Here is an 18,830-nt window from a genome sequence, read left to right as displayed (position 1 = left end):
AGCAAGTCAGAGTACGAGCAGGCTGAGTTCAGGTGAGCGCCCCAGGCAGGCAGGGCTGTAAGGACAAACCCTGGCAGAGCAGCAGCTGCTGCTGAGAACCGTGCGCAGGAACGGAAAAATTAAGCAGATTTCTCTAAGTGCCAAGCCTGATTCTTAACTGCTGTGTGAGCACAGGGCACACCGAGAGCCTGGGGCTCTGCTAGGAGGGGTTTGTGTAACTCGCACCTAAACCACACATCACGTGGAGCCCCTTCCGCTCTCGCCCTGCTCGCAGCGGGGCAGGGATGGCACCGCGCTCGCCCTGAGCCCCGGCCCGGGCTGGCCATGGCCCTGCGGCGGCTCCTGCAGCCCGGCCCGGGCGGCAGCGCCATGCAGAACCGGGGCAGCGCGGTGGGGACCCTGCCCATGGACGGCGGGAGGATGCAGAACCTGGCCAACACGGTGGGCACGCTGCCCCGCGGCCGCAGGCAGGTACGGGCTGGGCTGGGCTGGGCTGGTGCCGCCGATCCTGCCGGGGGATGGAAAGGGTGACCCGGGGTGATGGAAAGGGTGACCCGGGGTGATGGTGAGGTGACCAACCTCAGCCGCGCCGCTTTTGGGAGTGGCAGAGGAAATGTTGGCAGGGCTGGCAGTGCGGGTGATGCTCGGGCTGTGGAGGGTGAGTGCAGCTCCTCTCCATTCCCAGCCGTGCTGGCAGCCAGGGAGGGTTTGCTCTGTCTGGGTGCTCCCCCAAATGTGCGTTTACCTCGGGCGGGTGGCCTGGCCGCCCTCTGCCTGCTGGGCTGGCACAAAGCGCCCACACTCGCCTTTTCCGTGGCTTGTGCAGCGCTTCTGTGCAGCTCTGGGGCTGCTGGGGCTGTGTCTGTGGCCGGGCTTTCCCCCAGAGCAGCACAGGGCAGCACCGCGGGATTCCCGCAGAACTGCCGCTGTGCCCGTAAATCCACGGCTGAGCAGTTCCAGCTCTGCACTATTTGTCTGACATGGGCAAAAAGCGTCTGTGAGTCGTTATAATCTGAAAGTACAGCCGGGAAAATCGCCTGCAACCTCTGTGCGCTTAGGGCTTTGCTTTGTTCGGCTGCAGGAGCTCCTGAACCTTTCCTTGGTTCGTGTGCCAGGGGATAAGGGAGAGCCCAGAGACAGCGGTGGGAGCGCTGAGGGTGCTGCAGGGTGGGCTGGGGTGGAACCCTCACCTGAGGGTGCTGCAGGGTGGGCTGGGGTGGAACCCTTACCTGAGGGTGCTGCAGGGTGGGCTGGGGTGGAACCCTCACCTGAGGGTGCTGCAGGTGGCTCCGGCCCCTGGCCGGGAGCTGCCCGGGGTGGCGGTGGCCGCTGGCAGGGTAGGGCTGTGACAGCTGAGATGTGGCTGTGGCTGGTAAAGCTGAGCTCCCTCAGGGCCAAGGTCACACTGCAGGGACCGTGCCCAGAGCAGGGTCCCTCTCGCAGGTCTCAGCCCTCTCATGTCCCCCCAGATGGATTATCCACGGTCTCTCTCCTCCCCCTGTCCCTGCACAAGCCCACACGCCCTTGAAGTCGCTGTTTCTGTAGGAGGTCACGCTGTGGCACCGCTCATCCTGCTGAGACATCAGCTGTATTGACTGCAAACATCTCGCTGATAATGGAATTCCTTATTCATGGCTCACTTTTGTGTTTTGTTTCACACTGACCTGGCCCCTCCCAGAGACCCCTCCAAGTGTCCCCAGCCTGGGGCTGGGGCCCTGGAGATGCTGTGCAGACCCTGCAGGGCTCACTGCCTGCACTCTCCTGCTCTGGGGCTGCTTGGTGCCTCTCCTGGCAGGTGTTCTGTTTAGAAATGCCCAGAGAGTTTCAGAGGAAAGGAACAAAAGTGAGATGAGCTCAAAGCACACCAGAGATGTGATTCTATGGCCACCAGCATCTGACAGGGGGATTTGACCTGCAGATGCTTTTCCTGGTCAGAAAGCTCAAGCTCTCTTTTGCCCAAGGCAGAGCTGTGTTGGTGCAAGGTGCTGCTGGGATGCCAGCAGCTGTTTTTAGTTTTTCTGTGAACTGCTGGTTTAGAAGAACCACAAACCTACAGAAAAAAGCCTTTCCTCTCCTGTTTATGCTCACAGCTCGCCTTGGCCAGATCCAGCTCTTCAGGTGACTCTTCCAAGCCCCAAAGGTATGATTCTATTATTCTGTGATTCTGTGATTCTGTGATTCTGTGTTTCTATGATTCTGAGATTCTGTGATTCTGTGATTCTATGATTCTGTGATTTTGTGATTCTATGATTCTGTGATTCTGTGATTCTGTGCTTCTATGATTCTGTGCTTCTGTAATTCTACGATTCTATGATTCTATGATTCTGTGATTCTGTGATTCTATCATTCTATTATTCTGTGATTCCATGATTCTGTGCTTCTATGATTCTGTGATTCTGTGATTCTATCATTCTATGATTCTATGATACTATGATTCTGTGATTCTGTGATTCTATAATTATATGATTCTGTGATTCTGTGATTCCGTGATTCTGTGATTCTGTGATTCCAGGATTCTAGAGCCACTCTTCCTGCCTTATTCTACATGAAATGTGCATCCTGGGAATTGTTCCAGCTCAAGTGGGATTAGGGCGTGGGGCAGAGAGGGGTACCCAGCATTGGGGGTGTGCAGGTTCTCTTGTGACCTTTGGCTTGAGCATGGGGAGAGGCAGGGCCACTGTGGGAGGGACGGCGTGGTGACACCCATGGCAGGGTGACACCCATGGCAAGGTGACACCCCATGGCAGGGTGACACCCGTGGCAGGGTGACACCCATGGCAGGGTGACACCCATCGCAAGGTGACACCCATGGCATGGTGACACCAATGGCAGGGTGACACCCATGGCAGGGTGACACCAGTGGCAGGGTGACACCCATGGCAAGGTGACACCCCAGGGTGTGGTGACACCCCAGGGGCACAGGGAGGGGCGCTGGGGCCCCACCAGGGCTGAGGGTGGAGATGCCCTGAATCAGCAGGCACAGCCCAGGGAACCCTGTGTGCTCCTCCTGCAGGCTCCTCGTGTCTATACTGAAGGAAGACAGGGAGACCTTCGGGTTTGAAATCCAGGTAAGAGGAAATGACAAGCTGGATCATCAAAAACCAAACATGGAGCAGAGTCTGGAGTGTCATATCCCCAAAATCAGTCAAGGCAGGCCAGAGCAGGGGAAGGTGTCTGTCAGAGCCTGTGAAATTTGGAGAGCTTACAGCGCTCACACAAGACAGGGGTGTTTCTCTGAGGGTTCTTCATAGTGAAGGTCACAGGTGAGAATTTCTGGCCTTCTCATAACTCAGAGTGTTGAATGCAGGAGAAATCCCATCCAAATCCAGGTGAGAGGCAATGGCAGTGCCTTCTTACCTCCATAAGTGAATGTCTCTAGGAGAATTGTATATGAGAATATTTTCAAACGAGACAGATCCAAAACTCTATTAAAAATTACCTTATACTGCCTTTTTGCTAGTGCCTTTAATATGCACAGAGAGATTTGTACTTTTGAAGAAGGTGTACAATGGTGTTATATTTTTCCACAAATACCTGCTAGGAATGACTTTTGGGAAAGGAGCTAAATCATATAGAAGAGATTCTGTTTGGTGTAGAAGTCATCAAGTAGGAGACCCAGGTTGTTACCAGGAGTCTGCTAGTGGGGGATTTTATGTTTGTGGGTTTTTGTGAGAAAGGCAACTCCTGACCAGCAGGCCTGCTAAAATCCTGGCTGGAGTTAAAAATGATCCCAGGAATGAAGGGATGTGCTTTGGGAGCAGAGGGATCTGCCTGCCAGCAGCAGGGCACTTGCAAAATGCTTTCTTCTCTCTGCACACAAAGGGGAAAAGTATTTTCTGTGAAATTAGTGTATTAGGAAGAGCTTAACTTTGCCCAATTTGGGTCTGTGACTAATGAGCAGGTCAGCACTCAGCTCGTGAACAGAGGAGAGCTTTCAGAAGGGAGGATAATTGAGTCAATTATTGGGCTTTTGTGGAAATTGTCAGGGCAGATTTTCATTATGTGTGGCATTCTGATTAAAAATAATTGTTCTTGGCACGTTTTCTTCCTGAACACGCATTGAGCACTTCATAGAAAGTCCAGGCTGCAGAAAGGCAGCATCTGTCAGCCACTGAGATGTTTAGAGCTGCAGTTTCACCACCAGCAGATAAATTTAGGTAGAGCAGAATAAGATGATGTGAAACTGTGGGTTTACATCTGCAGGGAGCTCGTGCTTCACTCGTCACTCTGGGTTCCAGCAGGAATTTTGCAGTGAATCCAAGGGCTAGCAATCACTGGGGGATTTGGCCAGCTCTGAACTTCCCCAGCCTCCATCCCTTTGCTCCACACTGAGGAATTTGGGGATCCAGCTGAGCTGTCTGTGGGTCAGAAGGGGCAGATGCAGTTTCCAGGAAGCAGCTGTGAGGTTTGCATGTCACCAGAAAACGTTTCCTGCTGTCACAGACCCGCACAGGCTGCGGCACCACATTTTGCATTTTTCTAAATTCTGTCAGCACCCATAACCACACGGGGGGTTTGAGTAATTGGAGTCACTTAATGCTTAGTTAAACGTGCAGGTCAAGAATAAAAAGCACTTTGAGGAGCGTGGTGATGTGTGTGGATGACGAGTTTCAGAGGCCTGAAGAGGAAAAGTTTAAATCTTGTGTCTTTTCAGTCCAGTGCAAACTGAGCAGTCTGGCAGCAGCAGCTGACTCCACACAGCATTCCCAGTGACCAGGGCTCAGTCCCTTGAAAAGCCCCAGTCCCATCCTGTTCCCCTGGGAACATCTTTCCAGAAAGCCATTCCCACCCTTGCTGACATATTCTTGGTTGAAGTTACACAGTTTTTAATACAGAATAACCAACTTGCTCTAAAATTAGGTTGGTTTGTTTGTTTGTTTCCCAATGTACAGGCACCTGTGAGGTGTCTGTTGTTTTTTGCTGTACAAATGCATTTTAAATTGTTGGGTTATAGCATTTTGGTCTCACTTGTGTGTAGTGTACTCTGTTTTCTCATTGGAACAGGCTGAGTTTTACCTGGCTGAAGGGTTGGTGACTGTGTCCCTTTGGTGTTGGCAGACTATCAGGTTTCCACAGCAGAACGATTTCTCCCTGGAGGTGTGCACCTGTGTCTGCAGGATCCAGGAGGAGAGCCCTGCCCATCTCTCTGGCCTGCAGGCTGGTAACTCCCCGAGGGTTTTCCTGGCTGGGCAGGCTGTCCCCCCTCTCTGCTGGGCTGGGGGCAGGTGCAGGTGTGGAGGCTGCTGGGCTCACCCTGGGTCTGTCACAGGGCACATCCTCACCAGCATCAACGGCCTCAGCATCCAGGGCTTCAGCCACAAGCAGATCGTGGACTTGATAAAGTCTTCAGGGAACTATCTGAGGTGGGTGTCTCCTTCAGATGGGGTTTGGCCCCAAATCCTCTCCCACTGAACCGTGCTGCACTGCCTGAGAGGCAGAAACCCCAGGGGCTGGTTTGGGGGAGCCCCAGGGCCAGCATCACCCATTCCCACAGGTTAGAGACTGTCAATGGGGCCCTGTTCCTGAGGAAAATGGAGCTGGAGACCAAACTGCAGGCTCTCAAGGTAGTATGGTTAATTATCTGTTCCACTGCCAAATGGAGCTGCTGCTGAGGGTTCACTGCTGCTGGGGGCAGGGGGCTGTCCCTGGGACAGGGGACACATGTGGGTTCCCTACTGCCAGCACCCCCAGCCCTGGCCCTCTGATGTTATTTTTTGGAAACCAGGAATAGAGAAAAAATGTGGTGACAGTCCCAGAAGTGCCCCGGGTGAGCTCAGGCTGGTCAGTTTGGGTGCAGGAATGTCCAGCTGCACTGAGCTCCTTGGACTGGTGGCAATGCCTCCTGTGGCTGTCCCCAGGCACAGCCTCACCTGGTTGTACTTTTAATCAGCTCTGCAGGGATTTATTTCACCCCAGGAGCTGCTCTGCAGCGGGGGAAAGGAGCCTGGTGTGGGGATGTCACTGGCTGCAGCACTGGGGTGTGTCAGGATTCAGCACAGGCAGGGCTGTGCCAGTTCCTCTCCAGCCCCGAGACCCGGGGAGGAGGAGTGGGTGCCCAGAGTGGGTGTCCTGGTGGGTGGCCCAGAGCAGGGCAGGGCTGCGAGGGGCGCTGGCACTGCCCCAGCTGGGCTGGGGTTCGTGATCCTTCCCAAATCTGGCGCGGCCGGAGCATCCTCAGGCGTGAGCAGACTCGTGCTCCTGCAAGAAATTTCCCAAACTCTGGGAAAGTTGAGTACAAGTGACCTGCGCTTTCACAGACCGTTCTCTGTCGAGAGCTCTGTGCTGCGGGGTGACAGAGCTGTCCTTGTCCCTGTCCCTGTCCCTGTCCCTGTCCCTGTCCCTGTCCCTGTCCCTGTCCCTGTCCCTGTCCTGTCCCGTCCCACAGCAGGCGCTGCACCAGCGGTGGGGGGAGCTGCGGGCGCTGCTGGCCCGGGAGCGGCTGCTGCTGCACGGTACGTGGGAAGCGCTGCTGCATCTCCCTGCCCTCCCCTCCCCTCCCCATCCCTCCCTCCCGGGCGAGGGGCTGCCTGGCAGCGCTGTTGTCCCGTGGGATGCTCTTGGCTGCTGCCGGGCCAGCGCGCACCGGGGGCTCTGTGCATCTCTCCTGGGTGCGGGTGGTAAAATGTTCTCCGTTCTTGTTTTGGTCTCGGCAAAAGGGGAAGAGGCTGGGCTGGGTTTTTTAGGGATCAGGGTGCATGAGCAGTGTCCGTGGGAAGGGGCTGCTGCCTGTGCCGGGGCTGGGCACGGGGCTGGGCACGGGGCTGGGCACTGCCCTGCGCTGGTTAACGCTGCTCTTCTCCGGCTCCTGCTCCAGGGCAGGTGAATGACAACGCCCTGCTGGCCACGCTGGAGCCGGCAGAGCCCGACGGCGGGGCCTGCAGCCCCCCGGGACCCTTCCTGCCGGCCGAGCCCCGCTTCTCCAGCGGAGCAGCTCCGCAGGGCCGCACTCAGCCTCCATGACCCTGGGCAGCGAGGACAGCGGCGCCCCGGAGGACTGGGCTGCGGACAGCCTGAGCCGCCAGTCCAGCCTGGACGATGACTGCGTGTTCCCCAGGGATGGGGACGGAGCCGCCCGCAGCTCCTGCGCAGGAACCGCAGCATCAGCCTGGCCAGCAGCGGCTCCCTGTCCCCGCTCTGGGCCGGCAGCGGCTCCGGCAGCTTCTCCAGCAGCTTCGGGACCCTCCCGCGCAAGAGCCGCCGAGGCAGCGTTCGGAAACACCTCCTGAGGTTCATCCCGGGCTTCCACCGGGCGGTGGAGGAGGAGGAAAGCCGGGTGTGAGTCACGGGGGTCACCCTGCTCTCTCCGGGGCACACCACGGGCACAGCAGCCCCCGGACAGCAGCTCTGATGAGACCCACACGGCCCGGGGGGTAATTACTGCCGGCTTTAATCAGACACGCTGCGGACCTCTTCATTAACGTGAAAAACGAGTGACTCCAAAAACGTGAAGAACCTTTGCAGAACTTCCTCAGAGAACTTCACTGTTAATAGCTAGTTTTTAATTGAACACGAAAATTGGTAGCTATTTATTCCTGCTGCCGGAGTCAGTGTCTTCCAAAGGTCTTGATAAAGTGAGTGCTTCCACTAAAACCGGTTGCAGAGTCCCACTGGGAAGAGGCCAGAGCCTGGAGTGTGGCACAGAGCCCCGGGCAGTGGGGAATGGCAGCTTTGGGTCCTGGCAGCTGTTGTACAGAGTGATAACCCAGCACTGGCTCGATCTGAGCAGCTGCAGCCTCTGCCAGGGGCTGGCATTCCATGTCCTGCCAGGCTGTGTCATTCCAGAGGATTTGGAGTGGAAAGGACTCTCCTGAGCGAGCACATGGCCCCAGACTCTGCAGAGCCAGTGCTGGGGGAGCCAGAGGAGTCTGTGGGCAGCTCTGTGTGTCCCACAGTCAGGGGAAGTCCAACACCCACGTGGAGTCCAAGCCCATCCCCAGCCCAGGCTGGGGCATTCCAGGTGCTGCTCTGGGCTCTGGAGCTTGTCACTAGGCATCAATATTTTTGCCCATGATTTGGTGTCTCAAAATAGAGTTCTGCTTTTTATTGCCAGTAGCACCAGCTTCAAGGAGAAAAAAAAAAATAATCAGAGATTGGTTCTATTTTGGCCAAAATGTTGAGTCCAAGGCAGATGGAGTGTCCAAAAGCAACTGGGGGCAGAAAAACCTGGACATCTGGTGAGAGTTGTTGTAGTGCCCCGAGGGAATGCGCAGCCCCAGCACTGAGAAAGGGACCCTGAATTATTGCAGGTGTGATTCCTTCTGGCATGAAAGGTTAATTTGGCAGAGTTTGGGGTAGAGGCACTTCCTGTGCGTGTGGAAAGGCTGGAGGAGCCTGAACACCCCACCAGCCCAGGGTGAAGGAGTGATGCTCTCCCCGCAGGGTGAGAGCAGCTCTGGTGCCGCAGGGGGACAGCAGGACACGTTCTCAGCCACCGTCACAAACAGGATGTGGTGACAAGCACCGAGCCCCGCCGCGCCCCAGCCCGGGGCAGGAAGGAGCTCACAGACAGCCGAAGGGCTCACAAAGAAAAGCAACCGCAACAGCTTTTCAAATGGCATTTCTCCTTGCAGAGGGTGGGTGCTGCCGTGCCTCCGGAGAGGGGCAGGAGCAGGTGGGGACAAGCAGGGACAGTGACCACAGGGCTGGGCTGGCTCCCTCGTGCTGGGCTCCAACAGCAGAGGTGCTCTACTGATCACAGAGGGCTGGAAGAGCTCCCAACAGCCAATGGAAATTTGCTTATCCCCGGGGTTGAGGATTGCGAGAAACAAGATTGCAATTTGGGATTTTTCAGGAGTTTAATAAACACAGGTTTACTGCAGAGGAAAGTGCAGCTGGTCCTTGATAATGCAATTGCAGTTTAAATTGAAACATTTCAATAATTGATGAATGCTGCAGAGCCTGACCTTCAAAAGGGGACTTACCATGGCAGGCTGAGTGCTGCCCAGGTACCCAGACCCTGCCTCCAGTGTCCTGCCATCACTGTCCCCTCGCTCAGGCAGGGATGCTGGTGCTGCCCCTCACTCAGGCAGGGATGCTGCTGCTGCCCCTCTCAGGGATGCTGCTGCTGCCCCTCTCAGGGATGCTGGTCCTCCCCCTCTCAGGGATGCTTGTCCTGCCCCTCACTCAGGCAGGGATGCTGGTCCTGCTCCTCTCAGGGATGCTGGTCCTGCCCCTCTCAGGGATGCTGCTGCTGCCCCTCTCAGGGATGCTGGTCCTGCCCCTCTCAGGGATGCTGGTGTTGCCCCTCTCAGGGATGCTGGTCCTGCCCTCTCAGGGATGCTGCTGCTGCTCCCTCCTCGCTGCAGTCAGTGGGTCAGGGGGCTCTGAATTTTCAGAGACAAACCAGAGTGCAGGATTGAATCAAAGCCTTTGGCTGGGTTGGAGTGCATTAAGCCACTCACACATAAAGTAGACATTGAAGTGAGTAATTTGGTAAGTTTTAGGGTGAGCTTTGATGCTTTTAGTAAGTGAAAGGTTTAGATTGCACAGTAGCAGGGTGAGTTCTAGTGAAGGTTGCAAACATTGTGACATCTTCAATAGAGGCTGCAGGCCCACAGCTCAGACAGTGCTTGGACATACAGAGCTGTAGTGAGAATATTGCTGACATTTTTCAGATAGAACAAGACAGGTTGTATGTGCAGTTCTATAGGTAACCTGGTGTGCTGAGAAACTGGAATTCTAACAGGTTAAGGAGTGCTGGTCTGGGTTTGTGTCTGAGCTTGTTGGAAAAATCCCATATAAGAGTTTGTATTGGGAGAGTTGGTGCTTTTAGCCATTGTGGCTTTTAGCCTCTTTTAGCCTCTTGCTCTTGCCATTGTTTTGCCATTGCTGTTTGCCATTGCCTGTTGAGACTGATGTGCTTTGCAATAAGATGTGCTTTGTAATAAATAACCTTTTTAACTATTAGCTGCTTTGCTTTTTGAGAAGATGACCTTAGTAAGAGCTAAGAGCTCAGAGCAGGAGCCAGGGCTGGTGCCACAGAGCACAGAGCTCTGCTCTGCTGGGCCAGTGTCCCACTCTGGGGTTTCTCCTTTGCCCCCAGATCACCCCAGAGGGACATGAGGTGGTTCAAACCCTGGTTTTCTCTGAAGCAGCCAAGGAGAGATTGCCAGAGATGATTTTCTCTTTTCCCAAGGATTGTTTATTGTTTCTTTTCTCAGGGACTTTCTGCCCTGGGCAGCAGGGTCTGCTCAGCTGGCCACCCATGGTGGGATCTGCCTGCTGAGGGCAGGCTGAGCTTAGATAGTTTGTACTACGTATTACATGTTTAAAAAGTTTTCCCAATACAATACAATTTTATTAAATGGTCCAGCCCCTGACCCCATCCAATCCAAGAGTGCCAACGTGTCACCCAGCATGGATGACAGGGAGAAGAAGGAGGGAAAAGGTGTCACCCCCCAAATTCTCCATCTTGGCCACGTGTCCCTTTTCATAAACATTAAAAAAACCCTATTTATCTACATTCTAACAATCTAATTCACACTTCACTAATTTTGGCAGCTTGTTTACATTCTCCTTGTGCTGACCAACTTCCCCCAGGGGTTAGAATTCAGCACCTGAGACATCAGGGTCTCACTCAGAGTTTTTGAGACCCTCTCCAGGGGGGTTTTGAGACGGTCACTCCCCGGCTCCCCGGGCTCTGCTCACACCCCGGTATCCAGGACAGCCCAGCCTGCCCTGCAGCCAAGGGGACTGGCACTTTAGCCACAGACAGAGCCAGGAGTGAGTCCGGTGCCCCTGGCGTGGCCAGCTGCCGTCAGTGGTGTCAACTCCAGCTGGGCTGTGCCATGCCAGGCTGGACAGAATTAAAGCTTTCTCATTTTTAAAGCTTAAGAGGCAGAAATCCATCCCCTGGGGTTAGAAGGAAAGTTTCCCTGCCCTGAGAGGTGGTTTTTTTGCCCAGCTGTTTGCAAACAGCTGCCTGCAGTGGGAGAGCTGCCTTTTCCTTCTGCAGTCCTGCGGGGTGCTGGGGCAGCACAAATGGTTCTGTGACTCTGTGACAGAAAGGAAACTGCTCCCTCCCCAGCCACAGACCCTGCTGGGTACAGAAAGGAACCCTCTCCCAGTCACCAGACCCTGCTGGGTACAGAAAGGAAACCCTCTCCCCCAGCCACCAGGACCCCTGCTGGGCACAGAAAGGAACCCCTCCTCCCCAGTCACCAAGACCCTGCTGGGCACACGAAAGGAACCCTCTCCCCAGCCACAGACCCCTGCGGGCACAGAAAGGAAACCCCTCTCCCCCAGCCACCCAGACCTGCGGGGTGCAGAAGGAACCCCTCTCCCCAGCCACCAGACCCGCTGGTGCAGAAAGGAACCCTCACTCCCGCCTTCCGCTCCTGAGGCCACCAACTCTGCACGTTGTCAGATCACGTTCAAACTTCTTGTTCACTTGGACAAAGCTTCCAGCAAAGGATGGATTTATAAATCAATCACACCAATCTCGTTTTAAAACAATAATGCAACTTGTTGGTTTAGAGACACAAACTCAAGAGATAGAAGAAGCATTGGAAAGTCTTTGGGGTCCATTTCTAATCAGGGGCTGAATCTCGACAAGAGGATTTCCAAACCCTAAAGCCCAAAGATACCAGAAATGTTTGTACAAACAGAGAATGTCATTCACAGCAGGAGATACCCTGTTACATAAGCCTGGCTTTGGGCACCAGGGTTTGAGCCCAGTTCAGTTGTGGTAAGAAATGCCCCAGTGCTGCTCAGGTGATTCTCCAGTTTCCCTCTGCAAACGCTCCAGTGTTGATCCTGCCAGCCTTGGGTCTGAGAGAATCATGGAATATCTTGGGTGGGAGGGACCTTAAAGCTCTCCCCTGTTTCCACCCCTGCCAGGGCAGGGACACCTTCCTGTGTCCCGGGTGCAAGCCCCAGTGTCCAGCCTTGGGCACTGCCAGGGATCCAGGGGCAGCCACAGCTGCTCTGGGCACTGCTGCATGTCCAGGGCGTGTGGTCCGGGCGTGAGTTGTGGGCAGCTATGGACAGCAGGGACAGTGGGACATCACACCTCATGTAGGGCCTGTGCCTGTCCCCACCACTGGGCTGCTCCTCTGAGGGCAAATGCACCCATTGTGCCCCAGGTGAGGTTCATCTACAGCGAAGTTTATCTATGTGAGGTTCATCCATGGGCCAGGTAATCCATGGCTAGGTTAATCCATGGCCAGGTTTATCCATGGTGAGGCTCATTCCCAGCCAGGTTTATCCATGGTGAGATTCATCCATGGCCAGGTTTATCCATTACAATGCTCATCCATGGTTGAGGTTTATCCATGGCCAGGTTTATCTATGGCCAGTTTATCCACAGTGAGGTTTATTCATGGTGAGGTTTATCCACAATGAGATTCAACCCTGGCCAGGTTTACCCACAGTGAGGTTCATCCATGGCAAGGCTCATCCTCAGTGAGATTATCCATGGTGATGTTTATCCACAGTGAGGTTTATCCATGCCAAGCTCATCCATGGTGAGGTTAATTCATGGTGAGATTTATCCATGGCCAGGTTTATCCCACAGTGAGGTTTACCCACACTGAGATCGATCCCTGGCCGGGTTCATCCATGACCAGTTCACCTGCAGCGAGGTTTACCTGAGATTGATCCCTGACCAGGTTCATCCCTGGCCAGGTTCCCCCGAGTGAGGTTTACCTGAGATTGATCCCTGGCCGAGTTTATCCCTGGCCAGATTTATCCCTGGCCAGATTTATCCCGGTCAGGTTCCCCCCAGCAAGGTTTACCTGAGATTGATCCCTGGCCAGGTTCATCCCTGGCCAGGTTCATCCCTGGCCAGGTTCCCCCGCAGTGAGGTTTACCTGAGATTGGTCCCTGGCCAGGTTCATCCCTGGCCAGGTTCCCCCGCAGTGAGGTTTACCTGAGATTTATCCCTGGCCAGGTTCATCCCTGGCCAGGCTCCCCCGCAGTGAGGTTTACCTGAGATTGATCCCTGTCTGAGTTTATCCCTGGCCAGATTGATCCCTGGCCAGGTTCATCCCTGGCCAGGTTCATCCCTGGCCAGGTTCCCCCGCAGTGAGGTTTTACCTTGAGATTTGGTCCCTGGCCAGGTTCATCCCTGGCCAGGTTCCCCCGCAGTGAGGTTTACCTGAGATTGATCCCTGGCCAGGTTCATCCCTGGCCAGGTTCCCCCGCAGTGAGGTTTACCTGAGATTGATCCCTGGCCAGGTTCATCCCTGGCCAGGTTCATCCCTGGCCAGGTTCCCCCGCAGTGAGGTTTACCTGAGATTGATCCCTGGCCAGGTTCATCCCTGGCCAGGTTCCCCCGCAGCGAGGTTCCCCGCGAGGCTCCCGGCAATCCCGATGGGGAATGTTAAGCGGGTTAGGTGGCAGCGCTGGGGAAGGTGGTCACCCTCCGGGGATTAGGGCTCAGAACAATGGCAGTGCCTGTGACCGGCGGGGACACAAAGAGCCATTGTGCCCGGAGCACAAACTCCTGTTTATCCCGCGGCGCTGACATGCCGCGGCCCCGCTCTCCGGGCGGCACAAAAGCTTCCTTGCTTCAGATTGTTTGTTTATGTAAATCATAATGGCGCGTTTAATTATGCAAGGGGCAGAGCCCGGGCCAGGGGAGGTGCCGGCGGGGCTGGCAGCGCCGGGCACAGCGGGGGCTGCGGGCTGGGCGCAGGGGACGCGCCAGCGCCACTCGCGCAGGGCACAGCCCCGGGGCGCGGGGCTGAGCAGCGCTGCCCACCCCCGGCAGCAGGGCCCGGAGCCCCCTCCAGCCCCGGCGGGGGCACGGCACCCTCAGCATGGCACAGCCAGCGCCGCGCCGCCCTGCCGGCCTGCAACGGGAGCCTTCCCCCGCTCCAGCTCCCCGGGGGCGGCCAAGAAATCCCCAAATCCCTCGGGACGGTCCCGTATGCAAATGAGGACACGAGCCCCGACACTTCGCCTGCAAAGGAAAGCCTGGAGGAAACCAGAAACTCGTTGGCAGAGGACGCCACTCCTGAGAATTTTGCTGGATGCCAAGGTATCGTACTGGGCTGCCTGTCTGAGTGTTGGGAGAGAAGAATTCGGGTTTCTGTAGCCTGGTGAATAACGGGATGTGCTGTGTGTTAGCCAAAATTTCCAATCTGAGCTCGCTGTAGCAGCGGCGTGGAGTATTTCAGAATCTGGGACACATTTGAGGGATGCAATCAAAAGCTCATAACTAAAGAAATGAGCAATTCCAAATCCGCTCTGAAAATCTGCTGACCTGCAACCATTAAAACGTGATTGCCATCACTAATTGCTCCATCAGCCCATGTCTTGTGCTTTGTGTTTCCCAAAGAAAAGCGAGAGGAGAACGTTGGGACACTACAGCAGGAGCAGCGGACACGCGGGACACAGGGACCAATGGCCAGGGACCAGGGGAAGGTAATGCAAAAATGCCATCTGATGTGGGGTTTCCCTGCTGCGGAGCGAGGAGACAATGGATGCAGGTGGTTATTAATTTTCAATTGGGTCAGACTCTTCTGTTCCAGAGAGCAGTGACTCATTTCTCACCTGTGAGTTGCTGCACCATAAAACCACAGCTGGCATCTTCCTTCCAGAGCTTTTACAGCTCATTGACCATTCAAGCATTGTGGGGTCTTCAGCCAGGAGCCCCAACATCCTCATGAGGTTGGGGATACTCTATCTGCTGCTCCATGCTCAGAGGAGACCCTCGTGAGGCTGCTCAAACAAAAATTATTTCCTGCCGGATTCACCCACCAGTGGTTGAATCCCCCAATGCCCAAATATCCACATAAAATTGCTCTCCTGAGCTCCCACTCCTGGGTCTTGCTCTGCTCGTTTCTGGGTGAAAATGGTGGAAATGAGCAGGAGCCAAGGCTGGAGCCTCAGCCACCCCCTGTGCTGAGTGGGGCTGCAGGGGGCGTCATGCTTAAAAATGTACTGAGTATATACAGAAATGAAGATATTTAATTCACGTGCAAACTGCAGCCAAAAGGAGATGACTTCTCCAAAAGGAGGAATATTTTTTGGTGTGTTAGAACAGAACAGCCGTGTCTCTCCGAGAGAGCTCTGGGCTTTCTTCCTTTCCTCATCTCCTACCACGGGCTCCTCCTGTCCCGTTGGCTTTGGCAGTGGTGGGACCAGGGTGGCTGGACCAGGAGCTGCTGGTGATGCCCTGAGCTTTGAACTGGGCTCTGCACGAGCCATGGGCTGTGCCCTGCAAGCAAAGCCTCTTCCATTAACAAAAGGAAAAATATCCGAACATTTGTCATGGGCAAATTAATATTTCATAGCAACTTCCAAGGCTGTGAGGAGGTGAATAGCAGTGGAGGCTTTCCCACTTAGAGCTGACATCCATATTCCAGCTGCTGCTTTAGGAGCACACAATAACCTATTAAAGGATCTCTCATGGGCCCCCCGCACCAGCCCTGCAACCACAGCACTTTATCTCGAAACTGCAGGCAGCTTTTTAGTACCCAACCAATTTAGTCTAATTAATACTCTGGACCCCACAGGCAAAACCTTGAATAGACCATTTGTTGCGACACTGAGGCATCATTAACCGCAGAGACGTGCCAAACAGGGCAAATGGGAGATGGCCACGGCAGCCAGGGTGGCCACTGCTGGGCGAGGGACACGTCCCACGGGGCACAGCTGCACTGCACGCAGGACGGCTCTTCCCCTTCCTTTCCTTTCCCCTTTCCCTTTCCTTTTCCTTTCCCCTTTCCCCTTTCCCTTTTCCCTTTCCCCTTTCCCCTTCCCTTTCCTTATCCCTTTTCCCTTTCCCTTTCCCTTTCCTTTCCCTTTTCCCTTCCTTCCCCTTTCCCTTTCCTTATCCCTTTTCCCTTTCCCTTTCCCTTTCCCCTTTCCCTTTCCCTTCCCTTTCACTTTCCTTTCCCTTTCCCTTTCCTTTCCCTTTCCCTTTTTTCCCTTTCCCCTTCCCTTTCCCCTTCCCTTTCCCTTCCCTTTCCTTCCCTTTCCCTTTCCCTTTCCCTTTCCTTTTCTCCTTTCCCTTTCCCTTTCCCTTTCCCTTTCTTCCTTTCCCTTTCCCTTTCCCTTCCTTCCCTTTCCTTTCCCTTTCCTTTTCCTTTTCCCTTTCCCTTTCCTTTTCCCACAGAGGAGGCATTAAAAAGCACAAGGAATGATTTTAGGAACCCAGGAAGTGTCCCAGATTGTCCCCAGGCTGCCCCCGTGCTGGGGTCCGGCAGTTTGAGGCTCCCCGAGTCATGCAGGGGAGGGCGAGTTTGGGACAGGAGCTCTGTCCCTCACCCCCCGTGTGTCCCCAGTTATAATTTGGGGACAGGAGCTCTGCTGTCCCTCACCCCCGTGTGTCCCGTGTATAATTTGGGGACAGGAGCTCTGCTGTCCCTCACCCCCCGTGTGTCCCGTGTATAATTTGGGGACAGGAGCTCTGCGTCCCTCACCCACCTGGTGTCCCGTGTATAATTTGGGGACAGGAGCTCTGCTGTCCCTCACCCCCCTGTGTCCCGTGTATAATTGGGGGACAGGAGCTCTACTGTCCCTCACCCCCGTGTGTCCCGTGTATAATTTGGGGACAGGAGCTCTGCTGTCCCTCACCCCCCGTGTGTCCCAGTGTATAATTTGGGGACAGGAGCTCTGCTGTCCCTCACCCCCGTGTGTCCCCAGTGTATAATTTGGGGACAGGAGCTCTGCTCTCTCTCACCCCCGGTGTCCCCGGTGTCGCAGGGCGGGTGGCACCGCGGGGACGCGCACGGAGACCCCGGCGGGCAGCGCCGAGCTCCGAGGGAATGCGGAGGAGGCAGAGGAGGAGAGGAGGAGCAGGACACGGAGGAGGATGCAGGTGATCGAGATGAAGAAGGAGAACAGCGAGGGGTCCCGCCCGCCGCAGCCGGACAGGAGCCATCGCCCCCGGGCAGCCCGGCTGCAACTCCCCGCTGGAGAAACCGGGGGAGCAGCTCAGCCTGGGGAAAAGAACGACATCTCCCGGCACAGCTACTCCAGGTACAACACAATCTCCTACCGCAGGATCCGCAAAGGAAACACCAACAGCGCATCGACGAGTTCGAGTCCATGATGCACCTATGAACTGGCGGGGGGCGCCACCCTCTGCTCGGGCTTGGTCCCCTCGGGCTCCCCCAAAACCTGTTCTCTTCACCACGCACGAGGTCACTGCTTTTCTTCTTTTGTACATGATTTGTAATACACGGTGAAAATTTAACATCTTGGCTTTGACAGGGCAGAGGCACCCATAGAGCAGGAAAATAAATAATCAGTTTGCTAAATGCACACCCGCTGGATTTGAGGTTATCCTCTTGTTTTCTCTCTCCCTTTGTAACCGTGCTGACCCCAGGAAGGCTGGAGCTGTGGCAGGGTGCAAGGAGCTGGCAGTGTGGCAGTGGTGACACTGCAAGGAGCTGTCAGTGTGGCAGGGGTGACACTGCCAGGGCAGGGGCAGTGAACAGGGAGGGCTGCTGGCCAGTCTGCTGTCTGTCTGTCTGTCTGTCCTGGCGCTACCACGGACACCTCTTGTCACAATGCCACCAGCTCAGACTCTTCTGGGTGTCTTCTCGATTTTCATCCTAATTAAAATACGGAATTTTAAAGATTATTTTGTCAAAACCAGGTGAGTTTTAGTCCATTATATTTGGATATTACTCTTCTACGTTTTAAAAGACCTTTGTGTAAGCACCATGCAGTGGTGGCAATCTTTTAAAACTGTTTACAGCCAGATTTGCCTGGAGTTGGGACTTGGCTTTCCACTTGTCCCAGAAAGCAGAGAACAGCTGGCCAGGGAGAGGAGGCAAGAATGGAGTTACACAGGGCCTCCTGCAGCCATAAGTGCCTTTTTAAGGATTAGTTTTGTATCTCCAGCAGCACTGAATATCGCTTTGACTTTTCTTGTTCTACATAATGGCAACTTATTTATTGGCAACGTGAAAATAATACAGGGCAATTCTGCATTGTGGCAGCAGACAGAGCCCTCATTGTGCCATTCACACTTGTTTGTTTGCTCCTTGGCCCCGGGAAGTTCTGAGCTGCGCTTGTACCAACAGTGGGTCTGTTCCTGCCCAGCTGCTCCGGGGTGACTCGTCCCTCCTGGGGGCTGTGGTGGTCCCGGGCAGGGCTGCGAGCAGCCGGGACAGCGGGAGTGTCCCTGCCATGGCACAGGGTGGGACGAGATGAGCTTTAAGGTCCTTTCCACCCCAAACCACTCTGGTTCCATCACCTCTGCGAGCTTTGGGTGGGAGATGCTCCCCAAGGCTTTCAGAACCTTGGATTTGCTTTTTACCTTCCTGGCAAAGCGGCGGGTTCAGCTGAGAACCGCAGCGCCCTCTCCTGCTCTCTGGGTAAAAAAAGGAAAAATCAAAGTGCGGGGATGCTCGGGGGAGCTGAGAGCCCTTCCCACCTTCCTGACCCTCGGGTGGCTGCGGGGTGACAGCGAGGGGGGCACAGGCAAGGAGGGGAAGGGGACACGCCGAGAGCTGGGACCTCGCTCTTCCAGGCAGGTGCTGACCTGGGCACGGCAAGCACAGCCCGAAAATCCCTTTCTCCGCTCCTGCCGTGCCGGCTGCGGGCTGACCGCAGGCGAGGGAAAGGCAGAGCCTTGGAGAGTGCTGGGGATGCCTGGAAAGAGCTGAAACCCAAATCACAGCTTGTGACAGCATCACACACCTGCAGCAACAGCTCAGCAGCGAACGAGGAGCCAGCACGGGCAGAAATCAGGGGAACTGGTGCTGGAAGGTTCTTCCTGGGGTGATGCTTTTGGGTTCGGAGGGTCCAAGCTGGTCAGATTTAACACACTGTGCTCAAGAGGAAGCAGCTTCATCTATTAGCATTTATTCCTTTTTTTTTTTTTTTTTTTTTTTTTTCCTAATAATTTCACACCGGAACATCAAGGACTC

At 55.1% G+C, this 18,830-nt stretch overlaps 2 protein-coding genes across 2 annotated transcripts; both read left to right on the top strand.

The window, feature by feature from the left end:
• Window positions 1-324: 324 nt before the first annotated feature.
• On the top strand, window positions 325-7,302 carry CYTIP (cytohesin 1 interacting protein; the record flags this gene model as incomplete). The annotated part of the gene is given in 10 exon segments (XM_079311298.1): window positions 325-471; window positions 2,091-2,140; window positions 3,014-3,068; window positions 5,059-5,161; window positions 5,270-5,363; window positions 5,495-5,564; window positions 6,386-6,452; window positions 6,815-6,919; window positions 6,952-7,077; window positions 7,080-7,302. Coding segments are annotated over 10 exon segments (1,017 nt in total). The 3' UTR covers window positions 7,280-7,302.
• A 6,009-nt stretch (window positions 7,303-13,311) lies between these two features.
• ERMN (ermin) lies at window positions 13,312-17,013 on the top strand (the record flags this gene model as incomplete). Its single annotated transcript, XM_079311297.1, is given in 9 exon segments — window positions 13,312-13,329; window positions 13,663-13,981; window positions 14,282-14,311; window positions 14,314-14,367; window positions 14,544-14,613; window positions 16,654-16,830; window positions 16,832-16,893; window positions 16,896-16,970; window positions 16,973-17,013. Coding segments are annotated over 9 exon segments (846 nt in total).
• Between the last annotated feature and the right edge of the window lie 1,817 nt (window positions 17,014-18,830).

The sequence above is a fragment of the Erithacus rubecula genome (genome assembly GCF_903797595.1).
Source record: "Erithacus rubecula genome assembly, chromosome: 8".
Lineage (NCBI taxonomy): Eukaryota > Metazoa > Chordata > Aves > Passeriformes > Muscicapidae > Erithacus > Erithacus rubecula.
Note: the sequence above shows the minus strand (reverse complement) of the source record. Positions and strands in the feature narration are given on the sequence as shown.